Source organism: Juglans regia, chromosome 1 (genome assembly GCF_001411555.2).
Source record: "Juglans regia cultivar Chandler chromosome 1, Walnut 2.0, whole genome shotgun sequence".
Lineage (NCBI taxonomy): Eukaryota > Viridiplantae > Streptophyta > Magnoliopsida > Fagales > Juglandaceae > Juglans > Juglans regia.
In genome coordinates, this window is record NC_049901.1 from 12,085,019 (window position 1) to 12,099,191 (window position 14,173).

The following is a 14,173-nucleotide window of genomic DNA, read 5'->3' on the forward strand; positions in this document are numbered from 1 at the left end:
TATTTATTATGATAAAACATTTAATTATCTTAAAAGAAAAAACAGAAGGTCCTGAATAAAAGAAAGGAAGCAAAAGAAAACCTAAAATCCACAAATCTAATTAGTTGCAGAAAGACTGAACATTAATTATACATGCTTCTGTAATCAAGAATGCCCTTGAATTGCAAACAGGGAAACAAAAATGGTTTTCCAAGTTGTGATTCTCTCTCTTTTTTCTTTTTTAATCTTCTCTTTTCCCCTGGAATGGTTTCTTGGGAGTCATTGAGGCACCACAGCTTCTGACCAACTAGTATCACCGGCTTACCTACTCGTTAGTGCCGAATTACATGTCCTGTGCTATCCGGCGTACCGAGCCCCTCCCCTTGCGGCCCAACGTACTGTTGAACTACTAAAACTGAAACAGTGGATGCAAAGTCTGCCGAAGCTAGCAAATCCCCTATTGCACCGAGCTCCGGACACTCACTCCAGTCGGTTAATCCTGCCGTGAGGGGTGATATAATTCCTTGTCCTCTCCCAACAATGAACAGGTCATGAGCGTTGTCCATTGACCTTATCACAGCCACTGTCTCCTCCCCATTGCTCACCACCTTCTCGGTATAGACAACGGTTTCATCATTCATGTTTTTCAATCCGAAATCGTTTACAAGCGCTTCATCTAGTTGCTTCTCTCTTTCATCCTCTGTTTCCACTGTTAACATTCCTGAGCCGCCACCCTCTAGCTGAGATGCTGCATGCCCATCTACATCCTCACCATGAATGAACCGCACTACTGTAAGGGTTATTCCCTGATGCTCGGACATCCTCCGTGCATAGGACAATGCTTCTCTATCGTCTGGTCCTCCAAAGAACAGCACAGCTACGTTGTGAGAGACCTGGTTTGCAGTCAAGCGTGTGGAGCCGTTCAGGCCTCTGTCAACGAGAACACCAACTGAGCAAGGTGCATTTGCTAGCACATTCTGATTCACCGTTCGAAAGGCCGGGTTTGTAGCTTCCATTCCACCATCAACGGTCTGTTGTTTGTGGAAAGGGATGATTATGAAGGCGACTCGTTTATCTTCTGCTAAATTGCAAATGTCTTCGTGCATGGTAGAGTAAGGGGAAATGGCTGTAAGGGGATGAACAGAGACGCACCCAGCATGCTGCTCGTAGTTCTCAAATGCATTGATGATGTGTTCGGACTGAGCTTGGGTTCGATTGAGAGCCGGTCGTCCAAATTTCCTGGTGTTATGGACAATGAGCATGGCAGATGCACGGCCAGTGAGTTCTACTAAGTGGACCACGTAGACGCAAATTGGAGACTTTTTGGAGGGGTAAGAGGCTTCGAGGAGGTTGATGATTGTTGGCACATTTCTGGGTGTGTGAATGCAGACTAGCACTCGTAGTTCTCCATCTGGTTTCGAACTCTGGATTGTACGTCGTTTGTATGGCAGCAGCTTCCTTGCCGGCCTGTAAATTGTTGTTACAATAGGTGTGATGATTGCTGTCATAACCACAGCTACGGTCACCATGATTGCAAACGACTCATCATCTAACACCTGCATTTATAATTGCTGTTAGAGAGAGAGAGAGAGAGAGAGAGAGAGAGAGAGTACCTCCTGATCCTTGCCAACATTGAGGACAATCATTTCAACAAGACCCTTTGCATTCATGAGCAAACCGAGAGTGATGCCTTCGCGTATTGGCATCTGGTAGAACGTTGAAACGAGGACAGTTCCAGCAATTTTTCCGACACAGGCAAGAAAAATGACGAGCATTAAAATCCCCCAGGTGGATGCTTTCTTTATTGCTGATATATTAGTCTTCAGCCCGCTAATGGCAAAGAAGAGAGGGAGCAAAAGTCCTGAAACAAAATCCTCAAGCTTTTCTATGAGAGTAATTCCAAGCGGTCCGTTTGGAATTACAAGGCCAAACACGAAAGCTCCAAAAACAGAATGTGTACCAATGGCATCTGTAATGAAGCCCGAGATCATAACCCCAGTTAGAATGAGACATATATAGAAGTCACTGAAATTTTCTCCCTCTGGGGTTCTCCGAATTATCCATGCAATTGCCGGACGGACAACAAAAATGCAAAAGGCAACAAAGGCCACGCTCGACAGTATCACCCAGAGGGAAGCCAAAGAAGTAGATTGGTTCTCAGACAAAGCAATTGCTAAAGCTAAGAGCACCCAAGCACACATGTCATTGATAAGAGCAGATGACAAGGCAATACGGCCAAGCTCCGTGTTGATGAGCTTGAGCTCGGCAAGGATTCGAGCTAGTACCGGGAATGCGGTGACAGAGAGGGCAACCCCAAGGAAGAGGATAAAAGTTCCCCGTGTCATACTTTGACCTTTTTGGTCAAGAACGAAGGAGAAGGCAGCACCAATTAAGAATGGCAAAACCATACCAGCAACAGCAACAAGCATGGCCCTTCTCCCTGTGCGCCGGACTACTGTTATGTCCATCTCTACTCCCACCAGAAACAGAAAATAAAGCAGACCCACATTCGCCATTGTCTCAAGCACCATCACACTTCTTAGAGGAAATATTGCGTTTGAAAATTTAGAGCTCCTCCCAAGCACTGAAGGACCTAATATTACTCCACCCTGTTCACATATATAACAACATATATAGGGAAGAATCATCCTTGTTTATGTGATTCTAATATTCAGATGAAAATATGGCTTCCTATTCCTATTAGCTAGGTTCAAACAGGGACTAAAGAATGCAATATCTGAAAAAAAAAAAATATATATATATATATATATATATATATATATATATATATATATATAAAGAAACATCCGTGATAAAGAGGTAAACGTACCAGAATTTCAGAGACAACACGAGGTTGGCGAAGGGGTTTGAGGAGAAAAACAAGAACACGAGTGGTGACAACAACCAGAGTTAATTGTAAGATGAAAAGAGGGAGAGAGAAATCTAAAGGGTTATCGCCCTGCCATACACCATTCGTTGTTATCATGGTTGGTGCATAACAGACAATTGTCTCGTCTGCACTTCTGTTCATTGTTGCCACCAGCTTCTGCGCCATTCTTCTTCTTCTTCTCCACCGTCTCCAATCTTTAAAGCCGCAAATTAAGCAATCGATCACCACTGCAATCACCTCCTCTTATTCCCAAACGCAAGGTATCACAACTTTCTGAAGATATCTATATATATATACACTCTGTGTATATATATATATATTGCTCACACAATTGACGTCGGTGTTGTTATCATCATCATGTCCTCGCGTAAATCTTTTTTCTTCTTTGATATGCAAAACTAGAGTGAAAACTTGAAACAAATAATCACGCTCTTGTTTTGCAGATAATGGATACTTTTAATAATTATATTTCTTCTTTCTTGGATTGTTTAGGTTGCTTAGCCATCAGGTATGAGAACGTTCGAGAGGGAGATATTCAGATTAGTTAGTTGGCTGCGCACCCCATTTAGGGGGGGGCTCTCTCTCTTGTATGGTCCAAAAGTTTAACAGATTGGACTCTATTTTAAGAATGTTTATACTGCCTCTCAACTTAGATCTCTAAGTTATATGTTGGGCATGTTTACGAGCCAACATGACTATCTTTAGCTCCTTTGAAAGAGGAAAGACCAGTTGGCTTTGACTGTATCTCCAAGGACAACGTACCATATCTTATAGAAAAAGGGGAGGGGGGAAGGGGGCAATGGAAATTGCCAAAACATTGATATGTTACTCAAATGAAAGGAATACAGGAAGAAAAGGCTAGTGCAATTTTTCTTTCTTTCACTTGTTTTTCTCTTCTTCTTCTTTTTTTTTTTCTTACTTTATTTCAGGTTTTTTATTTTTTATTTTTTAAAATGGAAATGTGTTTGGACAACATATTCGAACCCTGTCTGAGCCCTCTGAGATCAATAGATACAAACGTACAGAGAGAAAAAGACCAAATAGGAGTAGAAACTACACATACAGTCAAAAATTTCATGATTAATAATTGTGTTCGAGTTTTAAAACATCATTAGATTGGGAAACGGAGGTACCATAACCAATTGATGCATTTAGGTTTTGAAAAAATAAAAACATAAAAAAAAAAAAAATCTTAGAGAATTATTTGGGGTGAACCGAGCCAAATGTAGAGGCTGAGAAATAGCATTTTATTTAGCCGAAAGGAGGTTTAGATTGCAAATCAGGTTAAACATGTATCATATGCATCACACCAGAAACGGAAAAGCTTTAAATCCAACGTGGTGTATTTTGCATTTTAACACCTAGGAGATTTACATGTCTTACAATGAATGCAAGTTGAAGGTAGCGTGTTTCCTTTTTGTCTTCCTCTCTCATTCTCCCGAGCTCTCCCCTCTCCTCACCCTTCTCCCTTCCTCTCTTCCCCCCCCCCCCCCCCCCCCCCCCCCCCCCCCCCCCCCCCCCCCCCCCCCCCCCCCCTAATCGGTCTCTCTCTCTCATCTCTATCATCACCCATTTCGTTGCAAAGCTCTCTCACGACCGATCTTGTTGTCGTGAATCTCTCTCCTCTCCTCTCTTCTCCATTCTCCTTATCCTTGCAAAACTCTCTCTCAATAGATTCCGTCATTGCGATCTCTATCTCTCTCCCATTTTGTCAATTCTTTTGTATGAAAAATTATCATTCAAATATCAAATAGAGATTTTAGTAACAATTTTAGTAGTAAAATTGGCACTCCTCTTAATGCTTCTTATCTTTTCTCAATTGCCTATGATCTTAGATTTTGTTGAGATTCCCATGATGAAAGAGTGGAATTTAGGCTTGGGTTTCTTAGATGCTAGAGGTTAATCAAATTGTTCACTCTGATGTAGAGTGAATGAGTTCGTTTTATTACTTCAATATCAAACATCTTTCAAGGCTTTGCTCACATCTCTCTCCCCTCATTTTCCCTTTATTTTCGCCACATTGCAGAGAGAAAAAGAAAAAAAGAATGAATGTTAAGAGTTACAATGGCAATGAATACCCATCTTATGTCATTCGACGTTGTTTTGATCATTTGATGAGATTTTTCATCAAGGAGAGCCACATTTTTCAATGTCGTGTCTTAGTTTCAGGGAAATAGCTTCAAATCCAAAGAGAGAGATGGGAGCAAAGAGATTGTGGGAAGAGGAGGTATACGAGTGAATTGCCTAAATGCTCTATTCATCATTTGGCTAAAATCCGTACGTGTCATGCGTTTATTGCTAAGTATAAATCAAGCTTTCTCACAAGTCCGATTCTCAGCATTTCCAATGCAGAAATGTTCTCGATTACTCTTTAGATTTTGGAAAATTGGTAAACCATGATAAAGCGACCTTTATGTTTTATAACTTCTATTTAGTATTTGGTAGTCAAGACTTTATAGTTATCTGAAATTGAATGAAGACTCAACTAGAAAACTACAGTAGATAGGACCTCAATTATATCTCTTTACTATTTTTCCCCCTTCAGCAATCAATCATTCCTTACGTAGATTCCAAGAATATGCACACAAGATGACGCAAGTTGCAATTCTTAATTGTTCTCTCTCTCTCTCTCAGTTTATAGCTTTTCTCTCACGCTTTTTCAGATTCTCTTTACTAGAGACCTGAGCTCGAGCTAATGTGAATGTCTAAGGCCAATGCTATCTTCTTCCGATTCTGTTGATCTCGACCACTGCCATTCCACATACTCACTCCACTTAATTGCTGTATTAACTTTAATCAGCAGCACTCCCTCACCTTTTATATCTACCTTCCAAGTTCTAAGTCATTATTATATAAAATACATATACGTGAGGGGAAATTCAAAATTGGGGACAAACCGTTTCATTCAATTAGACCATGTTTGCATAACCAAACATTTTTTAATTTTCTTTGAGCCCCAAAATAAATTTTCACAAAAGACAACAAATAAAAAAAAAACATAAAAACAAACATCAATCACTTTTATGAAAAAAAAAAAAAAAAAAAAGAATATCAACTTTACTTTAAGAAAATATTCAAATTTTAAAACCACATTGGCTTTAATGCGCTGAGGTCAAGAAACCACTGGCAATAAAGTCGGGCAATAAGTTTTCTGCAGTCCTTCTAAGATGAACGGCCTGAAATAAGTTTTGAAATAACTACCCAAATAACATTCAACACAATAAAATTAGAATGAGACGGACAGGCGAGAAAGAAAACCTATCGAGCTCAACTGTAAAAAAGTACCAAAAGGCCGGTACAATTTAAAATAACGTGATGAATGATTTTGAATAAACCCACCAAATTACGCCGGGTTGCAATGAAGTATGAACAACCCCGTGAGGTTTGCTTGGCAGCCTTTTTGAGGCGTACATGCATGCATACCCGGACAAAGAATTTACACGTGGCTGGAAAAACACCAACAACGATTCGCGCGAAAGATTCTTCGCAAGCTTTCAAGCCAGTAATTAAATAAAATTTTCATAGAATGTTTTATAAACGCAAACTGATACTAGCATAAAATTTTCTCATACAATAGCTATTAACATTAATGTTCCAATGGGAAAAAACCGTCAAATATGGTAGGAGAAAAAAATTAAAGAGGAAAAAAAACATCACAATCACCCTCCAGCTACAAACATCCTACTGAAGGACATGGTTGAAACACAGATGATGCATGGGGAGGAAGGACTTTGAGGACCAGTTTCTGCTCACCACATCCAGAGGACACGTATAGGAAGCCTCTCACGCGCAGATGAAAAGCTAAGATACATCAAGATCAAAATACATAACCTCCTTCGGTGATTCTACCTCGACATGTCTCCACATCAACCAGAATGAGTTCACATGACACATGACACGAAAAGCCAACTAAATGGAAATAAAACTCACCATCAAAGCACCTTTGTAGAATTTAGAAGCACTTCCTGTGGACGATGGATGGACCGGACTCGTCGTACTCACCCTTGGAAATCCACATCTAATACAGAACAAAGCAAGCATGTCAGTCCTACCAAAAAAAAAAAAACAACAATAAGCGGAAAAGAACTAATAATGGGCAAGTGGCATTCACCTGCTGGAAGGTGCTGAGGGATGCGAGGATTGATCCTCCAATCCAGACACTGTACTTCCTCTCGGGTGGTGCCACAACCTTAATCTTCATGCTGCTTGGAGCAAGAGCAGTGATTTCCTTGCTCATCCGGTCAGCAATACCAGGGAACATGGTTGAACCACCACTAAGAACAATGTTTCCATAGAGATCCTTTCTGATATCCACATCACACTTCATGATAGAGTTGTAGGTCGTCTCATGGATTCCAGCAGCTTCCATTCCGATCAGAGATGGCTGGAAGAGGACTTCTGGGCATCGGAACCTCTCAGCTCCAATTGTTATGACCTGACCATCTGGCAGCTCGTAGTTCTTCTCAACAGAGGAGCTGCTCTTTGCGGTCTCAAGTTCTTGTTCGTAGTCAAGGGCAACATACGCAAGCTTCTCCTTCATGTCACGGACAATTTCCCGTTCGGCAGTAGTGGTGAACATGTACCCTCTCTCAGTAAGAATCTTCATCAAAGCATCGGTAAGATCACGGCCAGCAAGGTCCAGACGAAGGATGGCGTGGGGGAGGGCATACCCTTCATAGATTGGCACAGTGTGACTCACACCATCACCAGAATCCAGCACAATACCTATGCAAATTCAAGGTTAGAGACCCAACAAGATACTGAGACAAGTGTGGGAAATTTATTTTTGAGATAGTGATGGAAACCAACCAGTTGTACGACCACTGGCATACAGAGAGAGAACGGCCTGGATAGCAACATACATCGCAGGCACATTGAAGGTCTCAAACATGATTTGAGTCATCTTCTCCCTGTTGGCCTTGGGGTTGAGAGGAGCTTCAGTGAGAAGCACTGGGTGCTCTTCAGGGGCAACACGAAGCTCATTGTAGAATGTGTGATGCCAGATCTTTTCCATGTCATCCCAATTACTGACAATGCCATGCTCAATAGGATATTTCAAAGTCAGGATACCCCTCTTTGATTGGGCTTCATCACCAACATATGCATCTTTCTGGCCCATCCCAACCATGACACCAGTGTGTCGGGGTCTGCCAACAATACTGGGGAAGACTGCCCTGGGAGCATCATCACCGGCAAAACCAGCCTGTACACAGCATTTTTTAGAAATGTTTGAACATCATTGCTAGAGACAAACAAACAGAATTTGGTCCAGATTGACTAACCTTCACCATTCCAGTTCCATTGTCGCAAACAAGGGGCTGGATATCCTCAGCATCGGCCATTTTTTACAAAGCTGCATGAAGCATTACAATTTTGAATGTGATAAGATATACATAACATTTTTTTATAAGTAAAAGCAACAGAAACTAAGATATACATAACATTCAGACACAAGCATCTTTCAGTATTATAAATCTAACACACATCTCCGCAATCTACCTTTGCCTTTTCAACACAGTTTTATATCAGTCCACAAACAGAAAACTGAACAAAAAGCTTGCAATATTTCATCTACCATTATAAAGAGTGACGTTAATTGATGAGAAAGACAGAAAAACAAGGAAAAATACGAATAAAACCCTCCTTTGTTCAGTTCACCGGGAGAAGAAGGGAAGCCCTTGAGTTGATTAGGAAAGCACTTCTCCTATCATTCAGCGTTTAAGATTTACACAGTTAACAACTAATTGATCTAAACCTCATCGTTATACATTATGCGATATGAACGACCGAAGGTATGTTCCTGCGTGAAATAGAAGTTAAAAGGACTAAACAGTAACTGATAGTAAAGAAATACGAAGATACGGAATAACGTAGTTCTCAATGATCTACAAGCTACAGATCTAAGAGCATGAAAACCAGATCAAACGATCAAGCCAAGCAAGACTACGAAAACGGCCTGCAAACATAACAAAATGCAACGATCGGATGAAATATATGATAAAAAAAGGAGGCTATATTTCAAATTCATCCGAAAACTGAATGTCATGCGTTCACCACTTGTAGATCTCAGCTCTTTAGCCACGAAAAAATTAAATAAATTTCATTTAAACTAGATCGGCTACATACATACCACAGTCAAACTCAACTTCAGCAATTAAACCGATCTAATCGCACAATCTAACAAGCACCGAAAATTTTATCACCAAACCAAAAGCAACCGAGGTAAAAACAGATCGAGAGGTTGCAACTCAAAAGCAAGAGGCAAGCCACCAAATCTAACGAGAAAACCGAAAAGGAATGCAGAAATGTAACGGATCGGTGACAGATCGGAGCTCACCTTAGATTTAAGGAAACGGCGAAGAAGTAGATCGATCGAGGACGAAGAAGAGCAAGCAAAGCACCAAAGACGAAGGCTCGGCGCTCTCAACCTCTCGCTTCGTATGTCGCAGTTAAGAGAACGAGAGAAAGAGAACGCAGAGACGATGAAAATGGAGGAGAATAAGAGTGGAGAGCTAGAAAAAAGGGCGTATTTATATATGGAAGTAGGAGAGAGTGGGAGTATTATTTAAAATGCAAATGAAATTTAGACCAAATTTTAGAGTGGCTTTACAGCCACACATCCGACAGTGCAATTTTTTTTTTCCTTATTTTGTTTTTTTATTTTCCATTTTTTTAATATTTTTAAATATTTAAAAAATATTCATAATATTATTAAAAATATTTTATTAATTACTAAATTTTAAAAAAATCCACCGTCGTTAATCCAAAGCCTATTTAGCATTTCTCCGAATTTAAATCTTAGATAAAAAATTTATTTGTTTATTTTATTATTTTTGTTTTTAATTTTAAATATTATTTGAATAATGAGTTAAAATAAGTTAAAAATTAAAAATTAAATAAAATCTTATTTTTTAATATTATTATTATTTTAAAATATAAAAAATTAAATTATTTATTATAATAATTAGATAAAATAAATTAAAATAGTTATAGTATCATTTAAGGAGGAATCATTTGCACCACGAGTAAAGATAGGGGTGACCTGTGCTGTCTGACAGCCTTTTCTTTTTTTTTCTGCGCTTTCGCCACTGGATTTTAACTGCTAATAATTTTCATTTTTGCTATTTTCATTTGATTATTGCCGTTGGATCTGTCCTTTTGGATCTTTGCCACGTGGAGAAGATTTGGACCGGCGGAGCCGAGTTAGGAGAGGTTCTACCGCCAGGCTCGGGTCGAATCGGCTGGGTGGCGGCATTCCAATAGTTTTGGACCAAAACTCATTCAAATTTCGAAATCAAAACATTTTTATTTTATTTATATAAACATCGTGAGGTTGCCATTCTCGACACACCTACCCTATCACAAAACTTTAATAAGAAGAAAGGACCCATAAAAATACCCCCTACAGAAAAGGGCCAATGTTAAAAATCATTCAGATTAAAATATACTGCCAATAATTCTTACGAGTTGACTCGAGTGATAAAAAGGTCTTGGCTTGAAAATATGCTTCTTAGATCTGAGGTTTAAATTTTCTTGAGTACTACAAACAATCTCGAAGACTATCATACTTTACGAATTTTTTTACTGAAAAGTTGGAATTTTTTTATTGTTCATGTAATAGTACAATTTCCTTCAAAGCTCAAATGACTGTAACTATTTGGTGATAAAAAATATTATTTATCATCTTCATACTACACATTAATATATAATCTGTCATTTTATTTAAATACACATATTTATATATTAATATGTGTGTGTTTAAATAAAATGATAAATCACATACTAATGTGTGGTATAAGAGAAGATAAGTAGAATTTTTATCGCCTATAAGAATCGACAATATTATTTAACTCTACAACTTCGTTTTTACTAGTAGTAGTAAAGCAAATGAAATATAGGACCTGTTGTAATAAAAATATTCTTTAGCAAGAACACCAATAATAGAACCACGTACCAAGATTGATTCAAGAAAATATAAACAGAAAACGCATCAAATAGAAAATAAGAGAATAGAACGAAAATACCAAGAACACAAGGGTTTAACGTGGTTCGATCCTTTAGGATCTACGTCTACAGGGGAAACTGGCCAGAGATCGTCTTATTCAAGCTTCAAAACGCAAGGATATATAGGTTACAAGATTCAGGTAATCAATATGACATTAACTCTCTCAATCTCACTAGATTTACAAGTTTCTCTCTCAAACAACCCTCCTCTCTATCGAAGCCTCTCTCTGTCTCTCTGTATTCAATTTTTCATATGCGGCTACAATGACCTTCATATGCCTTTTATACGGCTATAGCTTCATCAATCCTAATTACACAGATGCAAACGTGTGGAGATATGCTAGCCGATAGATTACAACAAAGGACTCAGAATTACAAAGATAGATGAAGGCACGTGGTCACTTCTTTGATCATTATAGACACAAACCAGAGAGAAATTACAACTTTATTATTTTAAAATAAAATTGTTGACACACATTAGTCATCAGGACCCTTCATTTTTTGTGATCCAAATCAATTGTTTTCCCCTTAAAACCAACTTGTAAATTAAGGAGGAAGTTTTGCTTAAGCTTTCATTATATTACAAGGGACTAAGATTTAATTAAGATCTTATGCAATTTGCTTTAAGAAATAAATCCTATAAAAATAATTAAAAAAATATATGTTCATTTGTTAAATTTTTTTCTATCAATATTAACTGAAAACGCATTATAATTTATGAGATTACTAAATTCTGGTCATTGGGGTGGTCCAAATCAAGCGATGAATTAAGGTAAAACTTTCGAATGGGTAGTTGCCAATTGATGTGGGGAATGGCATATATATAATATCTGGTATGTTATTTTGTTGGCCAAAGATTAGCTAGCTGATCACCCTTTGGTTAATTCTATTGCTCAAATGTTATGGGGCAAGTTGGGGCTTACGGATGTTTTGTCATCCGATAATAAATTCTACTTTTAAAAATGAAATAGCTCATTTCTTAGCTTTATCAATTCGTTTGGATAGCGAGATGAGATGAAATAAAATTATTTTAGATGAGTTGAATAAAATATTATTAGAATATTATTTTTTAATATTATTATTATTTTAAAATTTTAAAAAAATTAAATTATTTATTATATTTTATAAAAATTTAAAAAAAATTATAATGATGACATAAAATGTGACTATCTTTCTATCCTAACAAGTCTATAAATTACTGGATCCTAATCGTCTTGCGTGGAATGAGCCAGATGATAGAGACTATATATACTATTAATTAGATTGCGTCCGACGACCACCCGATCGATGAAGACTCAAACCATTGTAAACCACCCCGCTTTTGGAGATGACAGTGACTATATATATAGTCGACGTCTTGGTGTCCGAATTCTAACCACCTCAAGGAGGTCTAGATATATAGGGGTCAAAACTTAATAAATTTGTGGTGGTCAAAACTCGACTATGATCACGTTTTTAGTTAATCAAAGTTGATAGGCAGAAAAATCAAAAGAATAAAATCTTATAACAAAAGGTACCTTGAAGAAGTTAATTATAAATTATTTATAAGTATCCTGCATATATATAATATAAATGGGTAGTTCAGAAGAATTTTCTTCAAAAAGACTAGTGATGATCTTATTAGGTCGTTGTAGGGAATTAATTATTAGGGATGGGTATAATAAGATCATGATCAGTTGTGAGACTTTAGCACAATTTATTTAGTTCTTTTAATTAATGCAATGCATGCAGAATGATCTGTTGATGATCTAGTCATGTATGTATAGATAATTAACCAACGAAATTTGATATCCATCACCTTATACCCTGGCCTGGCCTACAACACCAGGTCAGCCACGCACTTATATCTTGGATAAATTTCAGAGCTTCTGTTTTACATGATCATCAAAGGTTCTTAATTTCTCAGCTTGTTACTGATTTTGTCGGCTCCACCAGCCTGCATTTCTCGTTGGTTTTGGAATAAATGTTTGGATTCAGAGATGAGTTGAGATGGATTGAGATAGTTTGAGATGGTTTGTAAATAGTAGAATAAAAGTAAAATTATTTATTATATTTTGTGTAGAAATTTAGGAAAATTGTTTTGAAATTTGAAAAAGTTGAATTATTTATTATATTTTGTGTAAAAATTTAAAAAAATTGTAATGATGAGATGAGATGAGTTGAGGTGAGTTGAGATGGGTTTTGAATCCAAACCTCTCCTTAGTCAGAGTACGTAATATCGTGGTGCATGTACTCTTTCACGCGGTTGGTTTGAAAAATAAATTAAAAACAAAAAAAAAATGGCCATTGATCAACGAACAAATTACTTAATTAAAGAGTTATAAGTACTTGTAATTGGGTTTTCTTCAAACTACAACGAAACATTCAGATGATTGTAACATTATTAATTCGAAGTCCATTTCCTTCGAATTTCCTAGTCAATTTTATAATTCCCATGCAGTATATATGTACGTAGCTGGCTAATTTATAACTAATGTTAACACTGTAAAATTAAGGAAAGGTGGTAAGAGCTAGGAGGATAAGGGGTTTCGGCCTTCTTGTGCTTCCAAAAACAAAGGATTGCATGGCAAGAAGCTGGCTGGGCTTCTTGATTAAAGCTAATAATTTTTGAAAAAATCTACACAATTTCTCACTATTCACACAACCTCTACACACCACAACTTTTTAATTTTTATTATTTTTTTTATCAAATATTTAATAAATGAATAATGAATGGAATAATTGAATTAGTTTAAAAAGAATAAACTCAAAAAAATTTTAAAAAAAATATTAAAAATTTTAAAAAATATGTTTTATGGAGGTTGGGGAGGTTGTGTAGCATTTCTCATAATTCTTATACTCTCAAATCTTACACCATCATTTTACTAGAAAGACAGGCATAGATTGATTCAAGGTGATGGATATGTCAGACAGACACATGCGTATAATTTAATATGTGCTAGCTTAGCTAGCTAGGACATGACAAGGTAATTTACCAGATGGCAGATACACATGCCAATTCAACCTTCTCAAATTTTCATCTCAACTCATTTAATTTTATTATTACAATTTTTTCAATTTTTCACACAAAATATAATAAATAATTCAACTTTTATTCTACTATTTACATACTATCTCAACCCATATCAACTCATTTCTAAATCTAAACCACTATTTTAAGCTCTTCTTCATCAAAGGTTGATAAAAAAGTTGATGGATAATAGAGAACGAACGAACACACGCGCACATATAGCTTACTCGAAACCCTTCTGCCTAATTTTAAGCTTTTGCATGTGCCAAAATACACCATGCATGTTTTAA

At 37.2% G+C, this 14,173-nt stretch overlaps 2 protein-coding genes across 2 annotated transcripts; both read right to left on the bottom strand.

Moving 5' to 3' along the window:
- Nucleotides 1-67: 67 nt before the first annotated feature.
- LOC108996239 (cation/H(+) antiporter 15-like) lies at nt 68-3,308 on the bottom strand. Its single transcript, XM_018972008.2, has 3 exons — nt 2,810-3,308; nt 1,593-2,588; nt 68-1,535 (listed from the first exon to the last, which is right to left on the bottom strand). The coding sequence occupies exons 1-3, from the start codon at nt 3,032-3,034 to the stop codon at nt 312-314; spliced, it is 2,445 nt and encodes an 814-aa protein (XP_018827553.1). The 5' UTR covers nt 3,035-3,308; the 3' UTR covers nt 68-311.
- A 3,064-nt stretch (nt 3,309-6,372) lies between these two features.
- LOC108996275 (actin-7) lies at nt 6,373-9,446 on the bottom strand. Its single transcript, XM_018972062.2, has 5 exons — nt 9,207-9,446; nt 8,152-8,222; nt 7,679-8,072; nt 6,981-7,594; nt 6,373-6,887 (listed from the first exon to the last, which is right to left on the bottom strand). The coding sequence occupies exons 2-5, from the start codon at nt 8,209-8,211 to the stop codon at nt 6,822-6,824; spliced, it is 1,134 nt and encodes a 377-aa protein (XP_018827607.1). The 5' UTR covers nt 8,212-8,222; nt 9,207-9,446; the 3' UTR covers nt 6,373-6,821.
- Between the last annotated feature and the right edge of the window lie 4,727 nt (nt 9,447-14,173).

Excerpts from the sequence above, each read along its gene's own strand:
- LOC108996239 (XM_018972008.2), bottom strand. The coding sequence starts at position 3,034 with ATGGCGCAGAAGCTGGTGGCAACAATGAACAGAAGTGCAGACGAGACA. Across the intron at positions 2,589-2,809 it reads GTGTTGTCTCTGAAATTCTG|GGTGGAGTAATATTAGGTCC; the intron begins GTACGTTTACCT and ends ATATGTGAACAG. Across the intron at positions 1,536-1,592 it reads ATGTTGGCAAGGATCAGGAG|GTGTTAGATGATGAGTCGTT; the intron begins GTACTCTCTCTC and ends TTATAAATGCAG.
- LOC108996275 (XM_018972062.2), bottom strand. The coding sequence starts at position 8,211 with ATGGCCGATGCTGAGGATATCCAGCCCCTTGTTTGCGACAATGGAACT. Across the intron at positions 7,595-7,678 it reads TGCCAGTGGTCGTACAACTG|GTATTGTGCTGGATTCTGGT; the intron begins GTTGGTTTCCAT and ends GAATTTGCATAG. Across the intron at positions 6,888-6,980 it reads CCCTCAGCACCTTCCAGCAG|ATGTGGATTTCCAAGGGTGA; the intron begins GTGAATGCCACT and ends GTTCTGTATTAG.